The 25,096-nt window shown below is 41.6% G+C and overlaps 1 protein-coding gene across 1 annotated transcript in view; it reads right to left on the reverse strand.

Annotated features, from left to right (window-relative positions):
* The window catches only part of LOC144767801 (DBH-like monooxygenase protein 2), a 240,718-nt gene that overhangs the window by 193,787 nt on the left and 21,835 nt on the right, over nucleotides 1-25,096 (reverse strand). Inside the window, exons 2-3 of the mRNA XM_078651179.1 lie at nucleotides 1,019-1,165; nucleotides 432-593 (exon numbers count right to left, since the gene is read on the reverse strand). Coding sequence (XP_078507305.1) covers nucleotides 432-593; nucleotides 1,019-1,165 — 309 coding nt within the window. The remainder of the gene's footprint in view (nucleotides 1-431; nucleotides 594-1,018; nucleotides 1,166-25,096) is intronic.

The raw sequence follows: 25,096 nt of genomic DNA on the forward strand, positions 1-25,096 counted from the left end.
GAGGCTCAAAACTTACCACTGTCCTTATCAGGAAAAGACAGATGCTTAAGGGTAGCACTGAGCTGAAAACCGCCTTTAAGTGAGAAGATGCATGGGGAGTGCTTCAGCAGCAACTTTATACTTTGTCTGGGGCACTAAACATACATTATTCATATTTTGCAGCAAACACCAAAATACTTGCACAGCACCTATTACTGTTACATAGCCCAGTGAGTAACATTAACTACCATTGTTCTTACCACTTGGGGCAGAAAACTATAAATCATGTCCTATTCCTGTGTTATAGAAGCAGTGCCAAGTCAGGAGAGTCTGTTCCAATACCTTTAAAAATAAGTGTTCAATGGCCAAATGATCCCACTCGCAAACGTAGGAGGAACAGTTTCATTTGAATAATTTTATACTAGTTATTGAACTTTACTTATGATGCTCACATTGGACATTGTTATGTCATAGGTGAAGGACGGCTCTGGATCTGGTCCTGAGACTGGTGCTTCTGACAGCAACTGGACGAATGCCATGAAACGTTGACTGGATCCATTGTAGTCAATTGTGTCAGAATTCCCATATAAGGCGATGATGCGCTGGGTGTTTCCCTACAAATGGGGAAGGTAAAAAAGACTACTGTTCAATACTTCAACCTTTTATTACTTTCTTCTAGATTCTCTGGTGGTGGTTGGGTTGGTGTGGGACGGAAAGATTAACTCAACCATTGCCCATGTTTGTACTTTGCAGAGATATATTTTCACCCATTTTTGCTCCAAGTTCTCAATTACATCCTTTATGATGGTTATCTCTATTGCAGTTAGTTAACATCTAACCACTAGACAACAGCAGCACTAGATCACCAGGAAGCTGCTATCTCACACGATAGTGGTCATCACACCTAACCACTATGCTAGGGAACAGTGATCGAAAGAGATAAGGCTGAACATGCAAGTCACTATTTGGATTCTTCATTACATCACATGCGCTTTTATGTCATTGGCAATCATCCCACACTCATAAGATAACCACTTACTGTGACATCAACATTGAAGGGGTCACATGTTATGAACTTGCGGCTGAACCTCATGGTTGTAAGTCCTTCATTTTCAGACACAAACTCAAGTTGGTAATTTTGAACAGTATCCTGCACCAGAGTAACTTCATCAATACCATGGTAATCCTGAAATAAATGCACAATTTGAAAATTATACTGCGGTACAGAGATATTATGTTGTAGTTTTTTATGTTAACAGAATGCATGCCTCTACCAGGCATGCCTTTTGCACGCAGCCTTTTCCATGAAGATGCCACTACTAGGAATGCCTTCAGCACACAGTATTATAAGCTATGTGAACCTCTATATATATATATATATATATATGTATAGGTATATTATATCTAAATACATTTTTGCCCTAAACCTCTATTTTTGTTAACTCCTAAAAACCCTTTATCACTGCCCACCCCTAAATCCTAAATATACCCTCACCAACCTATAACCTTAAACTTAGCCTTACCACCCTTTACTACTACACACCCCTTAGCCCTAAAATTACCTGTTGCATCCTTTATCACTACTCACCACTAAACTCTAAATTTACCCTTACGACCCTTTATCACTATTCTCCCTTAATCCCCAAAAATACCACCCTTACCACTACCCACTCCACAAACCGCCTTGTCAGCCTTTACCACTAACAATACCCTTACATCCCTAAACCCTAAAATTACCCTTACTACCTTCTATCACTAACCTCCCCATAACCTTAAAACACCCCTTACAACCCTTCACCACTGCTCACCCTTAAATCATAAAATAGCCCTATTATCTTCTAGCCGAGGGGTCACTAACCAGAAGATTGTGAGTTACCAGCTCCAAGCCTTGAGTTCATTTTAACTAAAAACTGCACTTAATAAGTGATGTGTTGTCTTTTTAAAGTTAAGAAAGGCTATGTTTATTTTATATCATCATCAGGTTGCAAATAGCAGTCCTTGACAATTGGCAGCATTCCACTCAGATGTATGACCCATGTGTGTCACATAAGTTCAGAACAGAATCACTAGGGTATTTAACTCTTAATTAAAAGTCCTCCTCAACTCAGTATTCTAACTTAATAAATGAGTCATTTTTAGCTAAAAACTGCAATAAAGAAGTGTTGAGTTTTCCTTTTACAGTTAATGAAACGCTATGTTTATTTTAGCTAGCAAAAACCTTCACAGTAGCTCCAAATCTTGAGTTCATTTTAACTAAAAACTGCACTAAATAACTGTTGTGTTATCTTTTTAAAGTTAAGGCTATGTTTATTTTATATTATCATCAATCTGCTGATAGCAGTGCAAGACAATTGGCTGTGCTTCACTCAGAGTTATGACCCATGTGGGTCAAAGAAGGTCAGAACTGAAGCAAGGAAGTATTCAACTCTTAAATCAAAGTCCTTCTGAACTCAATATTTGAGCATGAGAACAAAATGATATTTATGAATGCTTTTAAATGAGAGAAAACGGAAATGAAGTGTCAATCTAAAATTGAGTCAACTCTTCATTTTAATTTTCTCCCTTTTAAAAGTGTCACATTTACAAACAGCAGGCATTTTGCTCCCAGCAAGCTCAGTAATTTCCAAAAAGTGCAATTCTTTTTTGATATTATGAATATTTTTGAAGACATTTTCAGCACTTTACATTTCTCTCATTTAAAAAACAACATGTTTGTTTTGTTCATGTAACAATGTCACACATAGCTAAAGGTATGTCCGGTGCCACAAATACATATGACACAGGCTCACAGTCACCCATACACCTTATTAATTCACATAGCCCTTTTATAGTACCCCTAGTTAGAGTATTTTATAAACCATGGCATCTGGCTACATGGATATTAGATTTAAAGTCCATAAAGCTAGGCACGGGGGTGTCAAGTAACAATGCAGAGGTTACTTGGCCTTCAATAGCTCATAATGATTTTCACTGATCAGAAGTAGGTATTATTATACAAAAGATTGGAGACCCCGGAACTAAATCATTCATTCATTCATTCGTATATTTCCTCTTGATGCGGGGTCTGTGGATGACTCCTCATGATTCTCACAGTTAAAACTCCAATTACCCCCTCAAAACGTTTCTACTGAGTCACTTTATTTTCCAATCCCACTAAAGTTATGAGATGTGGTAACAAAGTGTGGCAATGTGTTCTAGGCTCCTACAGTAGGTCACTTTTCTTGAAAAGAAAGGGAAAAAGAAAACTCGGTCTTCTTCGAAAATACTTGTGAAACTCTACTTATAACTGCAGCTTACAGAAATTGCTTTTTTCCATTTCATCCTGTGGGGAAGTTTACTAAGTTGACAAATTCTGCGTTTTTAGAATGTGCAAAAAACGCAATCTTCAAAATTATTGTGATAAAATTTAAGTTTCATACTCCATTAAAACATAACTCTCAATACTAAAGACAAGAGCAAAACAACACAATTTATTATTAAGACCAATGGACAAGAAGAGCTGAACAGTGCCTCTGGCATCTTCTCAGCCATCATCCCATAGTACAGAGCGAGGCTGAGTGGTACACCTGTGCTTCATGTCTGGGGTTACTGTACACATACCACTGAGGTCCAGGTTCTATCCACTCTATCACACTGGTTCTGGTTATGGTGTACCCTCTTCTCACTCCTACTCCTATTAAAGATCCAGAGATAAAACACATATTGCAGTAGAACCATGTGTGGTTAGTTTTGTCTGTAACAACAGCATTAAAATTATAAGCTTGAATGTTATGGTTTCCCAACAATTAAGTATTTGGTGGAATTGGCATCCTTAAACATATAGTCTACCTTCACTAGGATGTCTGCTACTTCTGTGTAAGTGTCTTCGGTCGTCTACCACGACTAAGAAGTCCATTAAGTCTTCCATTAGACCATGATAAAAACAGGGGCTCTTTTTTCTTCTGGACTAGTGGTCTTAGCTATTAGGCACTCAAAAGGCACTCAAGTTGTTTTGTACCAGATTCAAAAAGGTTTTTGTCTAATTCCTACATAAAAGAGTGCATATGACTAATGTATACATCATATTCTTAAGAGAAGCATTGAAATTATACAGGAATTGCAATTTTCTCCACCTCAGTTATTTACCAAGTATCTAAATTCCCCTGCAGATGACATAAAATGCCAAGTTTTGTAATGATCCATGAAGAAGAAAAGGTGAAGTTGCCACTGATTCATGAAAATATCAAACCTTTTAATGGCCCAGAAAATTATGTGGGGGATACGAGTGATTGTCATGGGGGCATACATTTGGATTGGCTGAAGGGTCCATGTGTTAGGATATTGACTGGGATTCAATGTCATGACCCCTGCCCCCATAGACACAAATTTGCTTTTTTGAACAGCACTTTTGGTGTAGCATCCATGGGCTGGGATTTTATGACAGAACCATGCATGCCATGACCATGAATGCCTTAACAATGTATTCATTATAATGCATTAGTCTTTACCACACATGTCTTTACAACAAAAAGTTTTACCATGCATAAACCTTTACTATGCATGTCTTCACAAAGCAACTACAATAATTAATTTATATGTATATAGATTTATATGCACAAGCACCATATATATATGTGTATAAAACTCTTACCCACCCTTATTCCTAACAATGGCCCTTTTAGGGTATTTTTAGGGTTAAAGGTGGGCAGGGATTTTGGGTGGCAAGGGTATTTTTAGGGTTTAGGGTTTTTAGGGTTTAGGGTGGGAATACATTTTTGGGTAGCAATGGTATTTTTAGGCTGAGGGCCTCTCCTTGCTTCTCCCCTACCGGGGCTGGAGACATTGGGTGCCCTGGGGGAGGCCCTCGAGTGAGGTCGGACGAGCGATGCCCTGGTGAGCACTCCCACGTGAAACGAAGTTCTGCAGGGTGCTAAGGGCCCCCCCCACCCGTCCCCTCCTTCCATTGCTGGCTTTGGATGCATCGAGGCACCGGTCTCAGTTTAAGTAGCAAGAGTAGAGGCGAGAACAGAGGGGTGCGGTGATCGAGCCCGATAACTGCTGAGCCCTACAGGAGGGCGGGAAGACTCTCACTTTCTTCAGCGCAGCAAGTCCTCTGCTGATGCACCATTTTGTCTCTGTCTGATCTTTCATGGACACAAGCTTGCCCTTCAACACGGTGGAGAGCTGGGAGCAGGCCCGGGACCAGGTGAGCACCTCGCCGCCGCGCACAGCACGCACCTGCGCGCCTAATTACTGAGCTGTATTAAGGGAGTTCACAGCCTGTCTTCCAGATTACTTATTCCCTATTACTGAGCTGTATTAAGTTGAGCTAACAGTCTGTCTTCCTGATGTGTCCTCTTCACGGCCAGTGCTTCCTGCAACAACCGGACAGCCCTGCGGGCTTCTGCGAGAAATGCATTCTTCCATCATAATCGCCATCCGCTTAACTCTTTAACTGTATGGTATTTATTTTTAACACTTGTACAGCTGCGCAGCAATTAGTGCCAGCTGCACCGTTTAGGCCTCTTACAGCTGCGCAGCAAGTAGTGCCAGCTGCACCGTTTAGGCCTCCTACAGCTACGCAGCAAGTAGTGCCAGCTGCATCGTTTAGGCCTTTTTTACAGCTGCGCAGCAAGTAGTGCCAGCTGCACCGTTTCGGCATTTTACAGCTACGCAGCAAGTAGTGCCAGCTGCATCGCTTAGGCCCCTTTTTACAGCTGCGCAGCAAGTAGTACCAGCTGCACCGTTTAGGCATGTTACAGCTGCGCAGCAAGTAGTGCCAGCTGCATCGCTTGGCCCCTTTTTTACAGCTACGCAGCAAGTAGTGCCAGCTGCACCGTTTAGGCCATCAATTAGATGTACAGTAAGTAATACCAGCTGCAGTGTTTAGACCTTTTCACAGGTGCACATCTAGTAGTGCCTGCTGCACCTATGAAGCAACTTTCTCCGTGGGGTTAGTTCATATTGAGTCATGACTCCTGCGGCATCAGAGGTGGTCTGAAGATGACGAGGTTGCTGTGCATTTTCTAGACATTGTTAATCAACTTGTGATCCACCCTATGCTCTTTGCCCTAACGTTAGTGTCTCATAGGAGCTTAAGGTCATATAGTAGTCTGGTGAGAACTGGGGCATACATGGCGGCGGGTACCGAATTTGGTTCTATTAGCAGGCTAGTACTAAGTTCAGTGTTCTCTAATGGTCACTGGGTGGTCATTTTTATTCTGTTCTACTTTGTCTGTATCTGCTCTGTGATGGGTCCCTACTATTTGCAAATATTTCCCCTGTAACTTTTATCTAGTGCCAGGTGGCACCTCATACTCCTAGATGAAGGGCCCAACAAATTCCCACCTCACTTACCTGACTGCACATTAATTTGGTTATCTCACCATATACGCCTGGATTATGTGCCCCCTTTTTGCCCTTTTATTTCTCCTCACCACCGCTTTCCCAATAACACCCCTCTCATCCCTTCCCCACCCTTCCTCGCCTCATCCTCCCAACATGGCCACCTCTCGAGTTAAGTCTGGAGCCAATTGCTACAAAATCATTTATCCTCCCGATCAGTCTAAAGCTACAATAAAACGACTGAAGCATAACACTATTGAACGTTTTCCGGACTCCCTTTTTGTTGATCAATTTTACAATGGTTGTCTTGGGAGGCTCAAAAACGATTTCATTTTCTTCACTCGCGACACCCCCTCTTGGTCCAACAGTTTTTACAATTCCCTCAACGTCACCTCCTCCTCCTCTATCCCTTATGGGAAACAACTAAAAATCTCCCCCTCTGAGTGCTTCAATGGCTACCTCACTATCTCACTCTATAACAACGGTACTGTCATGATCCAAGGCAAAGACACCTGCCTCTCGCTCTCTGACCACCTCTTCCCCTCCTTACTCCTCTCCTCTGCAACCGGGTTTCCCCCTGTCTCTCCTTCCAGCTCCACCCATTTCTCCCTTTCTCCCCCGCCGACCCCACCCCACTCCAATTGGCTGCACTCTCGAGAAGCACAGGTCGGTCCTCTTCCCTCCCCGCCCCAACTTACCTCATCTCCTATTCCTCTCCCCTCACAGTATGTCCCCTCCCACATTACTTCAGCCTTACCACTAGCTAATACGCTCCTCGTCCCAGCTGCACTATCGCGATACTCAAATCTCTTTTCCTCCCCCATACTTCTCCCTATCATCCCCTTCTTAGTCCACCTCTCCTCCAACCCTCTCCCCCGATTAACTTTCCCTATGCTCCCCTTATCCGTCCTTCCATCCCTCCTCTCCACCCCTTCATCCCCTCGCCATTCATCCCGTTTTCGCCACATTCCTACTGCATCTCTCTCCTCCCTCCTACTCCTCCAGTACTGCTGCACTACCCCCTTTCCTCTCCCAGTAACCCCTCCCATCTCCCCCAGCAGGACCATTTCCCTTCCACAACTTCCCTCTCTCTCAACCCCCCTCACTCTGCCAGATGACCGTTCCCTCACTGCCACCTCTCCTAACTGACAGGACCTCCACAGCTACTGCACCTCGCTTCCTCCCAAACCTCCTACATTCCCATAACGCCACTCAGGCCTCCCCCCTCCTACTTCCCTACCGCCGTGTTCCGCACCTTTCTCCCTCTAAACTTGTCCTTAACTCCTCTCCCTCTTGCAACACCAACAATGACAACTCTCCCTTAACGCCCAATTCACTTACTTCACCTGTGAACCCCACACCCCAACTTACCTCCTGTCCCCCCACCTCTCCCCAACTTACCTCCTGTCCCCCCACCTCTCCCTGCCTTCCACCACCAATACCACCACCCCTTGTCTCAATCGAGCCACCCAACCTTCCGTGCTCTGCCTCATTCTCACTGGAAAATACGCTAGGCTCTCTGATCACCTCCATCTCTCAGCTTACAGCTGCCATTTCACTTTTATGCTCTAAGATCTCCACCCATCCATGCACCTCTACTCCCTCCCAACTTCCCATGAGATGCCCTTCGCCCCTTCACCCCAATACAGCCAAGTCCTACCTCTCGTCTGCAAACGTCTTTAACTCACACAAGCCCTTGAACGCCACCCTCCTTCAACAGACATACCCTAGCAACCCCATAATCTACACTATTCCGACCATCACCTCTGTCAGAACAAAGCATCCACCTAAACCTTCCCGAGCACCCCCACATAAGTACAATATCCCGATCACCCTTCAGAGCCCAAGTGCCCCCGTCACCAAAACAGTCTTGACAGAGCTGCGCTGTATTCTTCACAACTGCAGATCTGCAGTAAAACACAAACTTGAAATCTCCGATACCATCACCCTTCACAAACTTGACATGCTCTTCCTCACAGAGACCTGGTTCAAAGATACCTCTCACTCTATGTTTGATCTCCTATTACCCACCGGTAACTCCATATTAAGGAATGACATAACTGACAACACGGGGGGAGGTGTTGCAGTCATCTTTAGAAACACCCTCCAACTTAAGGCTTCTCCAATCAGTTCCTCCCTCACCTTTGAATGCCTTTCTCTTGAGCTTCAATTGAAACACCGTCCACCGCTCAGATTCCATATCATTTACCGCCCGCCTCGTAGTGGCCCTTCGTTTATAGAAGATCTCACTGACTTCATCAGCGATCACTACACACAAAGTGACAATCAGACCTTCGTGGGTGACTTCAATCTCCACTGGGGCGTACCACAAGACTCCTCTGCGAACTCTCTGGCCACCTTCCTCTCTACAAACGATCTTATCCAACACTGCATTGAACCAACCCACTCTAAGGGCGCAATCCTGGACCTTGTTATTTCTAAAGCAGGCATGCTTTCTACCTCTACCCCAATCCATGTAGATTGGTCTGACCACCACCTCATCCCATTCTCTCTTCAACTTTCACACTCTATAACTCTTGGCCAACCCAAGAGGGCCATCTCCTGGTTCCGTGATGCCAAAAATATTGATGTCGGTCCCCTCTGTGAATCAGCTTTGCTATCACTTTCAAGGCTAGACCCAAACATAGCTATTGACGATCTCACCTCCCAATGCCTCACAGTTCTTGCAGCTGAAATTAATGACGTCGCTCCACTCAAAAGCAAAAGGATAAGGCCCACTCCCTCAGCACCTTGGTTCAACAAATCCCTTTATGAGGAAAGGAAGCAGCTAAGATTCCTGGAGAAGCAATGCAGGAAAGTGCCCTCCACAGACAATTTAGCCATGCTTCGCACAGCAAGATCCAAGTACCACAAGCATATCTTCCTTGAGAAAGCGGCGCACTTCAAAACCCTCCTTGACTCCGCCAAAAATAGACCCAAAAAACGATTCGATCTCATCAAGACTCCGAGCTGCTCTCCCCCATCCTCCGAGGTGGAGGATTCTACTAAGAGAGCAGCAGATTTCGCTATTTTCTTGGATGAAAAAGTGAAATCATTTGTGGATCAGGTCGCTCATCCTACACCTCCAGAGGAGCGCAAATCCTTAGCCATTTGGCAGAGCTTTGACCCCATATCTGAAGATGCCCTTCTCAAGTGCATACGCGAAACAAAGCCCTCCAACCATTCTCTTGACCCTATCCCCAGTGCCATTGCCTTGGACTTCTATACCCATTCCCTTTCCTATTGGACCACTCTGATCAACCTCTCCCTCTGGCAAGGCTCCCTTCCTGTCTCCTTCAAAACTGGGCAGGTCACCCCTCTGCTTAAAAAGCCCACTGCTGATGCGAAGGACCTCAACAACTTCCGCCCCATCACTAACCTTCCCTTCCTTGCGAAGATCACAGAAAGATGTGTAGCAAAACAACTCTCTCGTCATATCAAGGACAATGATCTTCTTGACAATTGTCAGTCTGGCTTCATGCAAAACTGCAGCACTGAAACAGCCCTACTGCAAGTGGTTGATGACGCGCTGAGGATACTCGATTCAGGGGGGTCCTGTCTTCTAATTCTCCTTGACCTTTCTGCAGCCTTTGACACTGTCAATCACAACACCCTCCTCAATATCTTTCAACAGAGAATGGGCATGGAGGGCACTGTGCTTAAATGGTTTGCATCCTTCCTCTCTGACAGATCCCAAATGATCAAAATAGCGAACAGTCTTTCTTCTCCTGTGGCGGTAGGTCAGGGTGTTCCTCAAGGCTCTATACTTGCACCCATATTGTTCAATCTCTACTTAGAACCACTGGGAACCCTCCTAAGCAAATCCAGGATTCACTATCATCTCTATGCAGACGACACTCAACTCTACCTCAAGGTTGCCTCCACTCATGATCTCTCCTTCCTAAGCTCTACTCTGGACTCCATCCAAAACTGGATGTCAACTCATCAACTGATTCTGAATCCCTCCAAAACTGAATTCCTCCTCTTCTCCTCCTCACTCTCTCCCCCCCCGGTTCAATCATGGATGGGTCAGATGAATCTACTTAACAATAAACCCATCATTGTCGACAGCGCAAAATCCCTTGGAGTCATTCTAGAGAAAAAACTCAATCTAACTCCCCACATCAATTCTATTGCAAAATCTGCTCGTTACCAACTGCGCCTTCTTTGGGGAATCCAACGCTTCTTCCCGGAGCAGGATCTTATAACCCTGGTGCAATCGCTGGTCCTCTCCAGACTAGACTACTGCAATTCTCTTCTTACTGGCCTCCCCAAATCTCACCTGTCCCCACTTAAGTCTGTTTTCCATTCAGCAGCTCGCTTCATTTATGGGGCCAAAAGAAGCGATCACATCACACCGATGTTATCCACCCTCCGCTGGCTTCCCTTCAAGGCTAGAGCTATCTACAAGACCGCTTGTATCACCCACAAAGCCTTGCACTCCTCCTCTCCTCGCTACCTGGCGAACAAACTGAAACTCTCTGGAGGCTCTAGACCCTCACGCAATGCGGAGAATCTTCTACTTGAACCTCCCGCTTTCAAGAAGGAGAGAACAATGGCCCAATCCTTTTCAGGCAATGCAGTGAGAATCTGGAACTCCCTTCCGCCTCTGCTCCGGACCACCGCCTCCTCCCAGGCCTTCAAAAGGGACCTCAAAGTTCTCCTCCTCCAGAGACACCTCCAAAAGTAATTCACGTCCTCTTGTTGTTTGGAGGAAGACTTCCCACTACTGATAATTTCCACGACCATGGAAGTGCCTTCCCAGGGTATTCCTGGGGTTGGAGTGTCTGCCTCTTTGGAGTATTTTCCATGTACTTGTGTTTGGTGCCCTTGTGTAACATGCACACACCACTTTGCCCTTGTAAAACACGGTTTCCTACCTCTCACATGTTTTTACCTTTGATACTGGCACAAGTGCCTCCTTTGCCTACATAACGCTTGTTCTTGTGCCTGAGTGTCTAGCACCTTTTGCAGTATTATACCTCAAATGATACTTTGTTTTCTCTTGTAACTGCACACTTGTCACTTTTTCCTCCTGTGCATTTTTTACTACCTCATATATTTTTGGCTGCTCACAATTTTTACTACCTCATGTATTTTGTTTGCTCACAATTGTCACTTTTACCTTTACTACCTCATGTATTTTTGGTTGCTCACAATTTTTACTACCTCATGTATTTTGTTTTCTCACAAATGTCACTATTACCTTATGTAACGTAATGTATGCTTTTGTAATCTGTTCTTTTGTAATGTTTCTCATTATGTTTCATTTCTGTTCCTTTTGTGAAGCGCTCTGACACCTTCGGGTAAAGTCCGCGCTATATAAAAATGCATAAATAAATAAATAAATAAATAAATAAATTTTTAGGGTTTAGAGTGGGTATTTGTTTTTGGGTGGCAACGGTAATTTCAGGGTTTAGGGTGGGTGGTGTATTTTGGGTGGCAAGGGTATTTTTAGGTTTTAGGGAGGGTGTGGGTTTTTTGGTAGCAAGGGTGTTTTTAGGGTGTAGGGTGGATATGGTTTTTTGATTGGAAAGGGCAGTTCTCGGGTTTGGGGGTATGGTTGTTTGGGTGGAAATTGTATTTTTAGGGTAGGTATGGGTTTAGGGGATGTGTGTACTACATGTCTCTCTATCTCTCTATGTATATGTATATACATAGATCTATATATATCTTTACCTACCATCTATATATATATATTACCTACTGGCGGCCGCCAGTAGGTAGTTATATTTAGGACCTATTTTCCATAGGAAATTCGCAACATTCTATTCCCAATATCTTTGTCGCCGATTGATGAATCTTCGCAAATTTTTCAAAACTCAGGTGGCGCTCCGGTCCGCTCCTATCCTGAAAGTTTGAGAGTGATTCATCAAGCAGGCCGAGAAAAAAGGGGGTCCCAAAACGTGTTTTCTACATTTTATTTCCCATAGGTAATTTTATACACGGCTACAGCCCGAACTGCTGAACGGAATTACACCAAATTTTACAAAAAGGTAGCCCTTGGTTCAGAAAGCACCTTTTTCTTAAATGGTGTAGATCTGTTCAGTAGTTCCTGATAAATTCAAAAAATAGTGGTGAACTGTTATAGCAAAAACTGCTGAATGGAATTACACCAAAATGGTGTAAATCCGTTCAGTAGTTTTTGAGAAATCCATACTAATATAATAAAGAGAGAGCCCAAAACGTTGAGGCGGGTAAACTCAGGAATCACAGCACCAATCACAACACCCAATACAGTGTTGGAAAGGGCAGTTGCAGCAGAAGGACATAGGCTATGCAGACGCCCACCATATACATTTAAAAGGTAACAGAACAGTGCCAGCAAAGTAGTGGGCGTGTCTGTGTTGTGCTGTGGGCATGTGCTGGGGGCATGACAAACACTGGGGGCGTGTGGTACGTTCCGCCCTTCATTCCATGTCTCATGTGCTGGGGGCGTGGACATGTGCGGGCATGGGATTACGGAAAAAAAAGCGAGCGTTGTGCCCAATATTTCATTGTTTTTTCTTCCCAGGTTCTGTACATTCCAGCTCTGGGTGTAGACCCTGCTCCCTTTAAATTCCCTTGCACCCCATATTCATAACCCACCCCTACTCCTTAAAATACCCCAACACCCTTAAACACTAACCCATCTTAACCCTATAAATATACCCAGTACCCCAAAACCCTAACCTATCCCTAAACCCTAAAAATACCCCTGTACCCCAAAACCCAAACCTACCCCTGAACCCTATAAATACCCCTGTACCCCAAAACCCAAACCTACCCCTGAACCCTAAAAATACCCCTGTACCCCAAAACCCAAACCTAGCCCTGAACCCTAAAAATACACCTGTACCCCAAACCCCATACCTATCCCTAAACCCTAAACCCCCCCCCCTGAACCCCATAACCCAAAACTATATCTGAACCCTTAAAATACCCAAACCCCCAAAACATATACCTCAGCACCCCAAAACATATACCCCTAAACCCATACTTACCTCATCCAAATGTGGTAAAAGCATATAAAATGTAATGCCATGCGTTATAATGGCATTGCGGAGTCATGGTACTTTCGTAATGAAAATATGCGAGTGATGGTATGCGGAAAGAAAGTTGCGGAATAATAGGTGTTTACCCTCCCCCGGTAAGTACATTGGTGGCACGGCGGCCCACATCTCCAGTAACCCTGGGCGAAGCACTATGCTACGCTCGCGTAGTTTGCGAAGTTTGCACAACTTCGCACTACGCGAGCTGCACGTAGCACAGTGTGAACACGCATAGTGCAGCGTAGCGTAGTGCAGCGGTCATTTTTGCTTGTTTGCGGTCCTCAACGTCATGTTCGCGACCGCGAGCAAGCAAAATGACATCCCGGTGAGACTCCCAACGCGGGGAGGTCAGGTTTCTCATTGCGAGTGGTCGTGCATGCTCGCGGCCGCTCTTGGTGAGAAACTACCAGTTCGCGTTGAGAAAGCTGCCGGCGGAGTAAAAATCTACTCGAGCGGCAGAAAACTACAGCTCGCACTGTGCAAGATGCCATTTTCAATGATTGCACAGTGCCGGATGCTTGTTCGCACTGTGCAATCATTGAAAATGCATCTTGCACAGTGCGAACTTGCTACTACGCAGCTCGCGTAGTGCTACGTGAAGTTCGCATAGCTTCGCGTAGCGCTACTTCGCGAACTACGTCCACCCTTAATCTCCAGCAACATACTCATATTTTTTCACCACCGATTTAAAAAATGCACAGGTCTCTCTAATTGATGGCCAGCACCGACATACACTTTTAGACTCACCTCCCGCCACAAGTTCTAGATTTGCGAACTTTAGAGCTGGGGAGCTACGTTCGAGTCTCGGCATCAGCTCAACATCCAGTGATTCCAGGCAAAACGCTTTGTCTCCCCGTGCCTACCACAAATTAATGTGTTCTTCTGTAATGTAAATTGTGCTCATACCATGTTGTCGAGTTCGCGCTATATAATATTGCAAGGAAAAATAAAGTAGGGAAACTAGAGTTCACACACTACTGAAAGCGCACTCTTAAGTGCATCAGCAGTGCACTGGGAATCGAAGCATTTCACAGGCCTATCACAGATAAGAAATGCTATCAAGACTAAATCCTACAAAACAATATACTACTGGCCGGCAGCAATTCATACCCGGACAATGTCGGGACGGGCTGCTAGTTAAGGAATAAAGATAGTGATATCTATGGCCGCAGTGGATCTGCGCACCCTGCGTGCACCCTCTTGATCACAAGCATTATGTTAATTGGCTGTCAACACTCCAAACAAGGAAGTGTTGGCATGAGACATCAGGAAAACACCCTAGGCCTGCTAAAGGGGTTCCACAAGGACCCGCAGGGCCCAAAAAGCTCACATAGTTAAATTAAAGCCCCAGGGTGGGCCACGTCCTGAGGACATTTTAAAAGTGTGTGGGGGGGCCCAATTCCCACACACTGCCCCGGGGACCACCACCCCCCAGTACTTTCTATAAGTATTTGTGGGGAGGGACACAGCCCTCCCCACAGCCCCAGGAACTGCCACCCCTTGGGGCATTTATTTTAAATAGTTGGGGCCTCCAAGGCCCCGAGCCCCGGGTTCCACCACCCCCAGGACCTTATTTACATATTTGTGGGGGGCTCACTGCCCCCCACAGCCCCGGGTACCACCACCCCCTGGGGTTTTATTTTTAAAACATTTAACTACCTGTGTGGGGAGGCTCAACAGGCCCCGGGGACCGACACCTGCCTGGGGCACTAAATATTTAAAATAGGGGTCCTTTTATGGTACCCGAAACCCTGGGGACCACCACCTCCCTAGGGTTTGTCACTGATGGGAGGGGGGCTGCGTGGCCCCCTTCCTGGAGCCAATGATGGCCCTGGGGACTGCCACTCCAGGGCCAGCTCCTGCAGTGTCCAGGGGTGCTCACCCTCGAGACACTGCAGTTTGCTATGGCAGGGTGGGCGCTTCATGGTTCCTGCCCTGCCATAGAAAACTTGGTTTGGATTTTGAAAGAGATAGCAGGGAAACCTGCTCTCTATTTCAAAATTCAAACCAGATTTTTTTCCCACTTGGGAAGCTACATGTTAGCAGCTCCCAATGTGGAAAAGCAATGCCGGCTCCCGAAGAAGTCATGATTCCAGAGCGGCGCTCAACGCACCCACCTGCTGTAAATGCCCTGGGTGCGCAACTTCCAGTGCGGCCTCCTTAGCAAAAAAAAAGAAGTATGTTTTAAATATACATCAAGCTTATGTGTTTAGATCTTGGGTGGCTCTAAAAAGAGCCCTTGCGTTCATTGGGAGATTTTGGTACCTACAAGTAAGCACCTATGCAAGTAGATGAGGAAGACTCTATTACCCTCATCTGTAAAATGTACAACATCTCTCCTATAGATGCCATCGATATTAAAACACAGATTGTTGTAAATGGAACCCATCCTATAATCTCTGAGATAAGCAGAAACAGATGTATTGACTTGTTTCCTAGCTTTCTCAATCTGTGGACAAAATTCAGTGGACCTGTTTCATTTCTGTCTTTGGCATATGTTAGAATAGACAAAGGCAGTTTGGGGCAAAAGTGACGTCAATTCTCCAAAGGTGTCCTTCATAAGCATTTCCAGACCTACCCCAGTCAAAGTGCCTAGGTCATTGCCACTACAGTGCACAATTATGAGGTCAGGGTGTTGGAGATGCAAAAAGGATTTAACCAATGGCATCAATTGTGCCACTTTAATCCTGTCTGTCCTATCCATTTAATGTCTACATTTGGCAAAGCTAAATCTTTGTCAATACATCTGTTTTCAGCATACCTTTTTCTCCAGAAAATATAGCTGTGTCCCAAAATCCACACTCTAATCATCTTGACAGGAGTTCTGGATGCACTCTGAAGGTATATGTATATGAAATGGGCAGTTTTAAAACTAAGATTTTTCTACAACGGTGGATAAGATGCAGTTTAAAAAAAATAAGAGTAATGATTGGCTGTTTAAGACCATTATAGACTGAAAAATAGGGTGCATGTTTCTGTGATTTAAAAGCATGTTTTTTATTGGTTAATAAAAACTGTTTGAAAGGAACATTACATAGGATAAGCTGATATTTTGAAAAGTCAAGCACTCTTGCTGTTTGAATTTGCAACATTGTGTGCTGAACTTGTGACCTGTGTGTTCAGTTGAGTGTTCCATGAACTGTTACTATGGTAACATGCATTAAGCACAATGGGGGTAGGGTTGAAAGTTATGTCATATGGAAAGGGTTGCAATGTCTAACCAATAGAAATGTGTGTTAGCTTTTGAATTAATGTAGGAAGCAATGTGATTTGATATTTACATGTATATGTGTGCAGAATGAGAGGGAAAGTTTGCCATATTTTGGTTTTGCTAAGAGCAGTGCACTACAGGCATTCTGTATAAGAAAATCTGGTGTGTGATTCAGATACTTCTTAATGTACAAATTAATTTGAAAGGTGAGGTATTAATTTGTGAGGTGTTCTATGTGGTGCAATTGCTTTTAATTAGACTAGTGAGTTTCTCCTGCTAAAGTCCAGGGAATAGTCTTGCTTGTCTAGAATCACACTGTGAGTCTATGTGCACTTGTGCAACCATTGTGGCGGAAGCATGTGGTTACTTTATGTCTTTGCTGACACATAACTGCCTAAAAACCTATCCTGTTGTCAGATTTCAGTAGTATTAGAAACCAGTCTTTGCTTATGCATTCACAGAATGAGTCAGGCATTCACAATAGAGTGCAGTAGTGATATTTGTAGAATGTATGCAGTCACCTTACCCCTTCCAGACTAGTGAGTTTCTCCTGCTAAAGTCCAGGGAATAGTATTGCTTGTCTAGAATCACACTGTGAGCCTGTGTGTACTTGTGCAACCATTGTGGCAGAAGCATGTACTTTCTTCATGTCTTTACTGATACATAACTGTTTAAAAACCTATCCTATTGTCAAATTTCAGTAGTAAAAGAAACTAGTCATTGCTTATGCATTCGCACTTGTGCAACCATTGTGGCAGAAGCATATGGTAACTTTATGTCTTTCTTGACACAACGCTGCTTAAAAACCTATGTATGATGTTGTCAAATATCAGTAGTATTAAAACACAGTCACTGCTTATGCATTCGCAGAATGAGTCAGGCATTCACACTAGAGTGCTGTAGTGAAATGTGTAGAATGTATGCAATCATCTTACCCCTTCCAGACTAGTGAGTTTATCCTGCTAACGTTCAGGGAATAGTCTTGCGTGTCTAGATTCACACTGTGAGTCTGTGTGCACTTGTACAACCATTGTGGCAGAATCATGTGGTTACTTCATGTCTTTGCTGACACATAACTGTTTAAAAACCTATCCTGTTGTCAAATTTCAGTAGTAATAGAAACCAGTCATTGGGTTATGCAAACACACTGTCACTCCCCTTGCAATCCTCTAGTAACCCAATCAGCACCATGTACTAATCCATTCACTGCATCAAAACCCAACCACTTATAAATTCACCCAGGAATTATCCTTGCAGTATTCTGATCATAGAGTCAGTACCCCAGTACTCATGCAGTGATCCAAGCCTTAAAACATGGAGTGCTATAAACCTCTGTCCAATATGCATGTAGTCCTCTAACCACGTACACACTTATCTTTCACACCTTTAATTCCCCAGTCAGTATCCATACACTCCTGCAAACACCCTTTCACTCCCCTTGCATTCCTCTAGTAACCCATTCAGCACCATGTACTAATACATTCCCTGCGCCAAAACCCAACCACTTATAAATTTACTGAGGCATTCTCCTTGCAGTACTCTAATTATTGAGTCAGTACCCCAGGACTTATGCGGTGATCCAGGCCTTAGAACATGGACTGCTACAAACCTCTGTCCAATATGAATGCAGTCCTCTAACCATCTACACACTTATCTTGCACACCTTCATTTCCCCAGGCAGTATCCATACACTCCTGCAAACACCCTGTTACTCCCCATACATTCCTCTAGTGACCCATTCAGATCCTTGCAGAGTGAGGAAAAATACTGGTTTGTAAGGTCATTCTCTGGCTTGTCTTTCTAGAAAAGTATGTCAAAGTGTTTTTCATCATTTCAGGATGTTAGCAGTCTATCATTCTCAAATGCGGAAGTTAGTCAGAAGATTGTATTACACAAGAAGTCCAGCACTAATGTTAAATGAGTTGAACAGTGCTCTTTTGCGTGGGTCAGTATCAGATGTGAAGATGTAAAGAAGGTTTGTGATGAAATTGAGTTTCGTTACTTTGGTCCTGAACAAGAGAGTGCAGAAACTGATAAATTAATAGAAGAAAATGTTGAAGAGAATGTGCAACATACTATTACAAAAAAATTTGTAGAACAAATTACAAAGTTTAAGGTGATTTCAGGTGAAAGGCCAAATTATTCTTGTATTTGTTGCTGGCGAACTCACTATAAAAATCAGACTAGGACTGTTGATCTGTATTTAAAAAGTGAAAGAGAAAATAATGATAAGTGGATAGAAATTGCAACCTATTTGTTTGTAGAGAATTGTTTTGATTTGGGTTCTGATCAATGTATTTGCAAATATTGTTATAACAAACTAGATGAGAATAAAATGCCCGCTAGATTTGTCCATAATAATCTTGAGTTGGTATCTATTCATCCAGAAATTATACATTTAAATACGTATGAGTCTATTCTGATTCAACGTGTGCACCCATTTCAAGCTATTGTTTGTATGGAGCCTAAAACAGGTAAATTGCCTCCTGCAGATTTCCAGAGAGGATTTAAAGGAAGAGTTGTATATTTACCCCTAGATTTATTTATTATTTATTACAACATTTGTAAAGCGCGAACGACGGCCCTAGGGCATCTCGGCGCTAGATAACTGCTGTGTTTAACCCTGGGAGGCGTAAAAGTACAAAGGTTAGAGGAAATCAAAGGTTGAAAAGCCAAGTTTTAAGGTTTTTCCGAAAAGACAAATATTAAAGCTATTGGTATAGAGAATGTAGAAAATGAACCACTAGTTATTCTAGTTAATGGTGTTCATACTAAGAGTAAAAAAATCTGGCAAAAATGAGTGGGTGTTAGGAAAGTGCAAAACAGAGCAACATTATATCTGATAAAAACAATGATTACTACAAAAATGTGTATGTGGGAGAAGAAGAAATACTTTTAGGAGATTATACTGAAATGTCAAGTAGTCAAATTGAAAAAGTGGACATGTCCAAAAGTGAAGAAATCTATGAACATTATAGCCTACATCCACTTAATTCAAAAGAAGTGATGGGGAATACTATTGAATTATTCCAAATGAAAAAGCAGAGGGAAGTCCCATGAGTGTATGGGAAAAAAGTTTGGAAGCTCGTTGTTTTCCACAGCTGTTCCCAACAGGAATAGGTGGACGATATGATGAACGATCTGTGCAGATTTCTGCATCTGAATATCGGACAACAAGATAGTATGCAGAAGATCCAAGATTTCGACAATGTATCCCATATATATTTCATATTTTGTTTGAGAGTGACTTGTCTGGACTTTCATATGCAGTCAACCACATTTGGAAACAGGAGTACCTCTTCAAAATGTTTCTGCAAAGGATTTTATTGATAAAGTACATCAGAGAGACGATCATTTAGAATTTCAGCTGATTAATTTGATGGCATGTCAGCGTGGTACTAATGAATATTGTTACCATCGTCATGGAGAACTTAAATGCATGCTAAAGAACTTAGGAATCCCTACGTGGTTTCTTACCCTAAACTGTGCTGAATACGCTTTGGATGATTTACTTGAAATTCTTCGAGAGGCAATGTGAATATAAAAAATATTGAATACAAGACACCTGGAGTGCCAATTGGATCCTGTTAATGTATGCAGATATTTCAATCATTGATCTGAAGCTATGATGTATTTTATCTGCAATAAAACGAATCCTCCTCTTGGAGAAGTTATGGATTTCTTTTGGAGAAAGGAGTATCAAGCTAGAGGTGTTCCTCATATACATATGCTGTTATGGAACAAGGATGCCCCCAAATTCGGAACTGATTCCGATGATACTGTTTTGTCTTTTATTGAAGAACATGCCACATGTGCTATACCAAAAACAACAGAAGAAAACAACTTAAGGCAACAATTCTTACGATTCCAATGTAATTGATGTGGAAAATACTGTTGACGAAAGTACAAGTCTAAGGAAAAGTTTTATACCAAATGTTGTTTTGGATTTCCATGTTCTTTAATATTCCAAGGAAAAGTAATGTCCGATGTGAGACATACCATCCCTAGAAATTCTCCAAAAAATACATACAATTTGGTAAGAAGTGAAGAATTAAAATACATCAATTATTAATATACAGTTATTCTCTCAGTGTGGAATGCTAATATGGATATACAGTATGTTGTGGATAGTTTCATTGTTGTTGCCCGGTATGTGACATCCGTTATTACAAAATCAGAAAAGACGGAATTGAAAGAAATGTGGGTAGAGAATAGTCTTAGTAAGAAATTATACAGTTTCAGTTTGAAGATGTTATCCCATCGAAAAATTGGAGCGTATTAATGCTCAGATCAGTTATCATCTGCAAGTTCATACTCAAAATCTAGAAGAATCTTTTGGGTGAGTCTAGGTCTTGCTGCAACGCGAAATCGAGTACTTAAATCTATACAAGAAATCGAATATTTAGCAGAAAAAGATCCAGAAAGGTCAGATATTATCAAAACAAACATGTTGAACACATATTATCCAATATCATATGATCCATATCATCATCTTGAGATGTCTTTATGAAGTGCTCCAATATTACACTTTTAATAGAGAAAACATAAATGATGGAAAAGATGCTGTGATTGGTTCCGAAGGATGTTTGGTGAAACAAAGGAAAGGACGTTTGATTAATCAAAGAAAACTGAGTTGTGATACTCAAGATAAAAGGGAATTTTACTATTTAGCACTTTTGCAACTCTTCAAACCGTGGCATACAGAATTGGAATTACTTGGAGATTATGAAGATTCTTTCAATGCTTGAAAAGATAGCATAGACTGTGCAGTTTTTGTAAATTACCTGAAAATGTTGAATGATGAAATTGATCAAGAAGCTACTATTGCAGCTGAGTTTGCTAGAGACAGTTCTCAAGACAGTCAAAGTACTGTTGCACTGAGTCAAGATCCACTAGGACAACCAATTCTTGAAAATGAAGTGGCAATTGCAATGAATGAAGTGGAAACAACAATACATCAAGCTCAAGAAGATACTATGGACTTAGCAAACTTGTATGAACAACTAAATGATGAACAGAAAGAAATATATCACCAAGTGAGTCAACAGATTGACCATGGATGAATAGAAAGAATGCACTTGCACATCATTTCAACATATCTGAATGTATGTCAGTGGTCAAGCTAAAAGACTTAAAACAAAAGATCCCTTTGTGTTCTCTTTAATATGCATAGAGCACACCAATCACACTCGCAATCAATCACCGCTCCCACCACAGTCAAATAGCACCAATGGGAACTCAAGAATACAATGTCAAAAAGGGGGGGGGCAATTTTTATTATTTTTTTATTATTATATATTAAAAATATATATTCACAACTTTATTCAAAAGTCTAATGACAAACATCAAAATTATATGACTATGAACGCACACTTATTTCTCAGGGGATGGTCAAGCTGGAACAGGAAAAAGTTTCTTAATTAAAGTTTTCACCAGTTATCTACAGAAAACAACTGCCTCACATTTGTAACTGCCCCAACTGGGTTGGCAGCACACAACATTACAGGAATTACATTACATTGTTTACTTATGCTACCTGTAGAGCATGACAATAAATTGGAATATAACAAACTATCTGGAGAAGCTTACTATGAAGTTTCAAGAGTGCTAATGAAAATGAAACCTCTGATTATTGATGAGGAATGCGTTGTCTCAAACTTAATGCTTGCCTTTGTGAATTTAAGACTGCAGCAAATTCTTAAAACAGAGTACGATGTCTAATTTGAAGGAAAACATGTCATAGTTTTTGGAGATCTACTGCAACTTACTCCCGTAAAAGGACAACCAGTATTTAAAACACTTGTACATGAAGACACCAGAAAGTCTTTGAGAAGTGTTGGAAACGTTAACATTTAGTCATATTTTGAATTTAAAGAACTCATTACAAAGATGGGACAGGCAAATTATGCTGATTATGGAAGCATTCTTCAAGATATAAGAATTGGAGTACTGACAGTACATGGCAAACAAGCTTTGAAAACTTGACTACTTGCAAACTTGTTTCCAAATGAAAATATAGTTCCTTAAAAATTATATATGAAAATTGCAGAAAATAAATTTATAATCTGCTTCATGCCAACACTGTGCCAGTGTTCTATATCCAATGAACAGCTTTTGAAGCTAGAAAATGAACAAATAATAAAATTGGAGGCTATTGATAAAATAGAGCATGAAGGAATTACTATTATTTTAACGGAAAAATTGAAAACAAAATTGGATTCTTTAGAAAAATCAATATCTAAAACTGCTGGTTTAGAAAATAATCTATATATATGTGTAAACTGTCGGGTAATTTTAAGGTGTAATTTCGATGTAGTAAAGGGTTTAGTAAATAGAGCAATGGGTAAAGTTGTTGATTTTGTTCATTATCAAAATAGAGATGGAATTGAATTTAAAAAAATCTAATTTGATCAAATTGAAGAAGTAAAACAAATTGGTTGTTGTTCAGTTCGTTTTTTGCTTGTTAAAGGTTTATATGTCCGAATAAAACAGTTTCCGCTTTCTCTGGCATATGCAGTGACTATTCATAAATCTCAAGGATTAAGTGTAGACAGTGCTTTGGTGAACATTGGAAGTACCGTGTTTAAAGAGGGTATAGCATATGTTGCTTTGTCTCGAGTCAGAACTTTATCTGGTCTGTTTTTGATTAATTTTGATGAGAGAAAGATTAGTGCAGATGCAAACTGTGTAAAAGAGTATAATCGGTTAAGAAGACCATATGCTCCCAATTTAGGTCAATATCCTGTATAGGAAAAGTGTGTAATAGGTTGAAAAAGAAGATAAGAGAATATCTGTAGTGAAGTTATAGAGAAGGAAAAAAATCAAGATCAAGTTGAGATTGCAAGCAAAAAGAAAAAGGACACTATTGAAGAGATTGTTGGGAATAAGTTAGAAAATAGTTCAGGTATCAACTGCTATGCTAATGTAGTGGTGAATGTTGTTTTTTTTCTTGAAAGTCTGCAACAGCAAATTATGGAGAATCGTGAAAAAAGATTTTGATCCTTCTTGCATTGTATTTATGAAAAATTGAGAATGGATAAAAGTAAAATCCAAAGTGTTTCTGATATTCGTAATCTTTTGGATATATGTTCTGGTTCTACACAATGTACGCAGAATGTTCAAGAAGATGCTCAGGAATTTCTAATGTATATGCTTGCAGTATTGGAAAATGAAGGAATAGAAATTGAAAATCTTTTCGGCTATTGTTATAAATGGGAACATCAATGTGAACATTGTATGTTTACATGTAGCATTAACATAGACACTGAAAGATTTAAATATTTGACATTACCAGAGTGTAAAATAGTGTCTTTCAACAAACTAGTTAAAGCAGCCAATCAAAACATGGAATGTAGCCAAAGAAAATCAGAAATGTTATCAACATTATTTATACGAAGATATGGACAATATATAATTTTAATGATACAACGTTGTATAGCTGATGGAAGAAAACTAGAAACTTTAATTAAACATTTTGTAGCAAGTATCTATGTATTTAGCTATGCAACACATTAGCATGCATGCTGAACCATCTACTTTTCCTTAACACAGAGGGAAAGTAAGCGCCAAACTGTTTGACACGCCAGGTATGGGAACGCATGGAGAGAAATACTGCCTTTTGGCCGGAAATGGTATGATGCAAGGCTCTGTGTTTAATACGAAATCAGGGCTTTCGGTGGTCATATCATTAAAAATACAAGATTTGAAAAAAATATTAATGTCTGCGAGTGGTCTTGGGAGACAATTTCTATCGACTGGAATCTAGAGAATGCTAAAGTGATTCTGGTATTTTACTGAACTCTTCTGGTCATTTTCTAGCAAGAAAGTTAAATAGAGGCAGTTGCCAGAATTTTAAAAAAAAAGAAAGTCCCTCAGCAGAAAGCAGTTCTGGTATTTTACTGGCCTCTGCTGGTCGTTTCTTATCAAGACAGTTAAATAGAGGCAGTTGAAAAATTACAAAGCAATTCTAGTATTTTACTGACCTCTACTAGTCATTTTCTATCAAGACAGTTAAATAGAGGCAGTTGAACAGTAAAAAAAAGTCCCTACACAAAAGCAGACAAGTCCTAGGGCTGATCTCCGGAGCCCACAAAGTACATACACATATAAGTATATACTGAAGTATATACAAGAAGTCTTGAATAATCGACCTAAAAAAATTCACAACGTTGCAAATAGATTGTAAAAAAATATAGAATTATGTTTATTAGACAGTGGCAAGAGTGTGAGGAATGCACAAAGCTGGGCTTTGAACAGATGATAATGCACCAATTTCCCCTTAGAACTTCCAAAGAGGTGGGATTGTTACACAACTACATGAATGAGGAAGAAGGGTATATGATTAAGGGAAGGAGGGAGAGAAACACACCACGCCATCAGGGGCTTGTGACAGGAGATTCTGTCCGCAGGCCCTGAAAGGTTGGCTTTGCAATAAGTGTAGTCAAAGTTCTCTGAGGCGCAATGAAAAATATATATATGTACATGGGAATCACATGTGAAAGAAAATACAGGCATGGAAGCAAAGGGACTCACTGGATACTTCAGAGGAGAT

The sequence above is a fragment of the Lissotriton helveticus genome, chromosome 7, assembly GCF_964261635.1.
Source record: "Lissotriton helveticus chromosome 7, aLisHel1.1, whole genome shotgun sequence".
Lineage (NCBI taxonomy): Eukaryota > Metazoa > Chordata > Amphibia > Caudata > Salamandridae > Lissotriton > Lissotriton helveticus.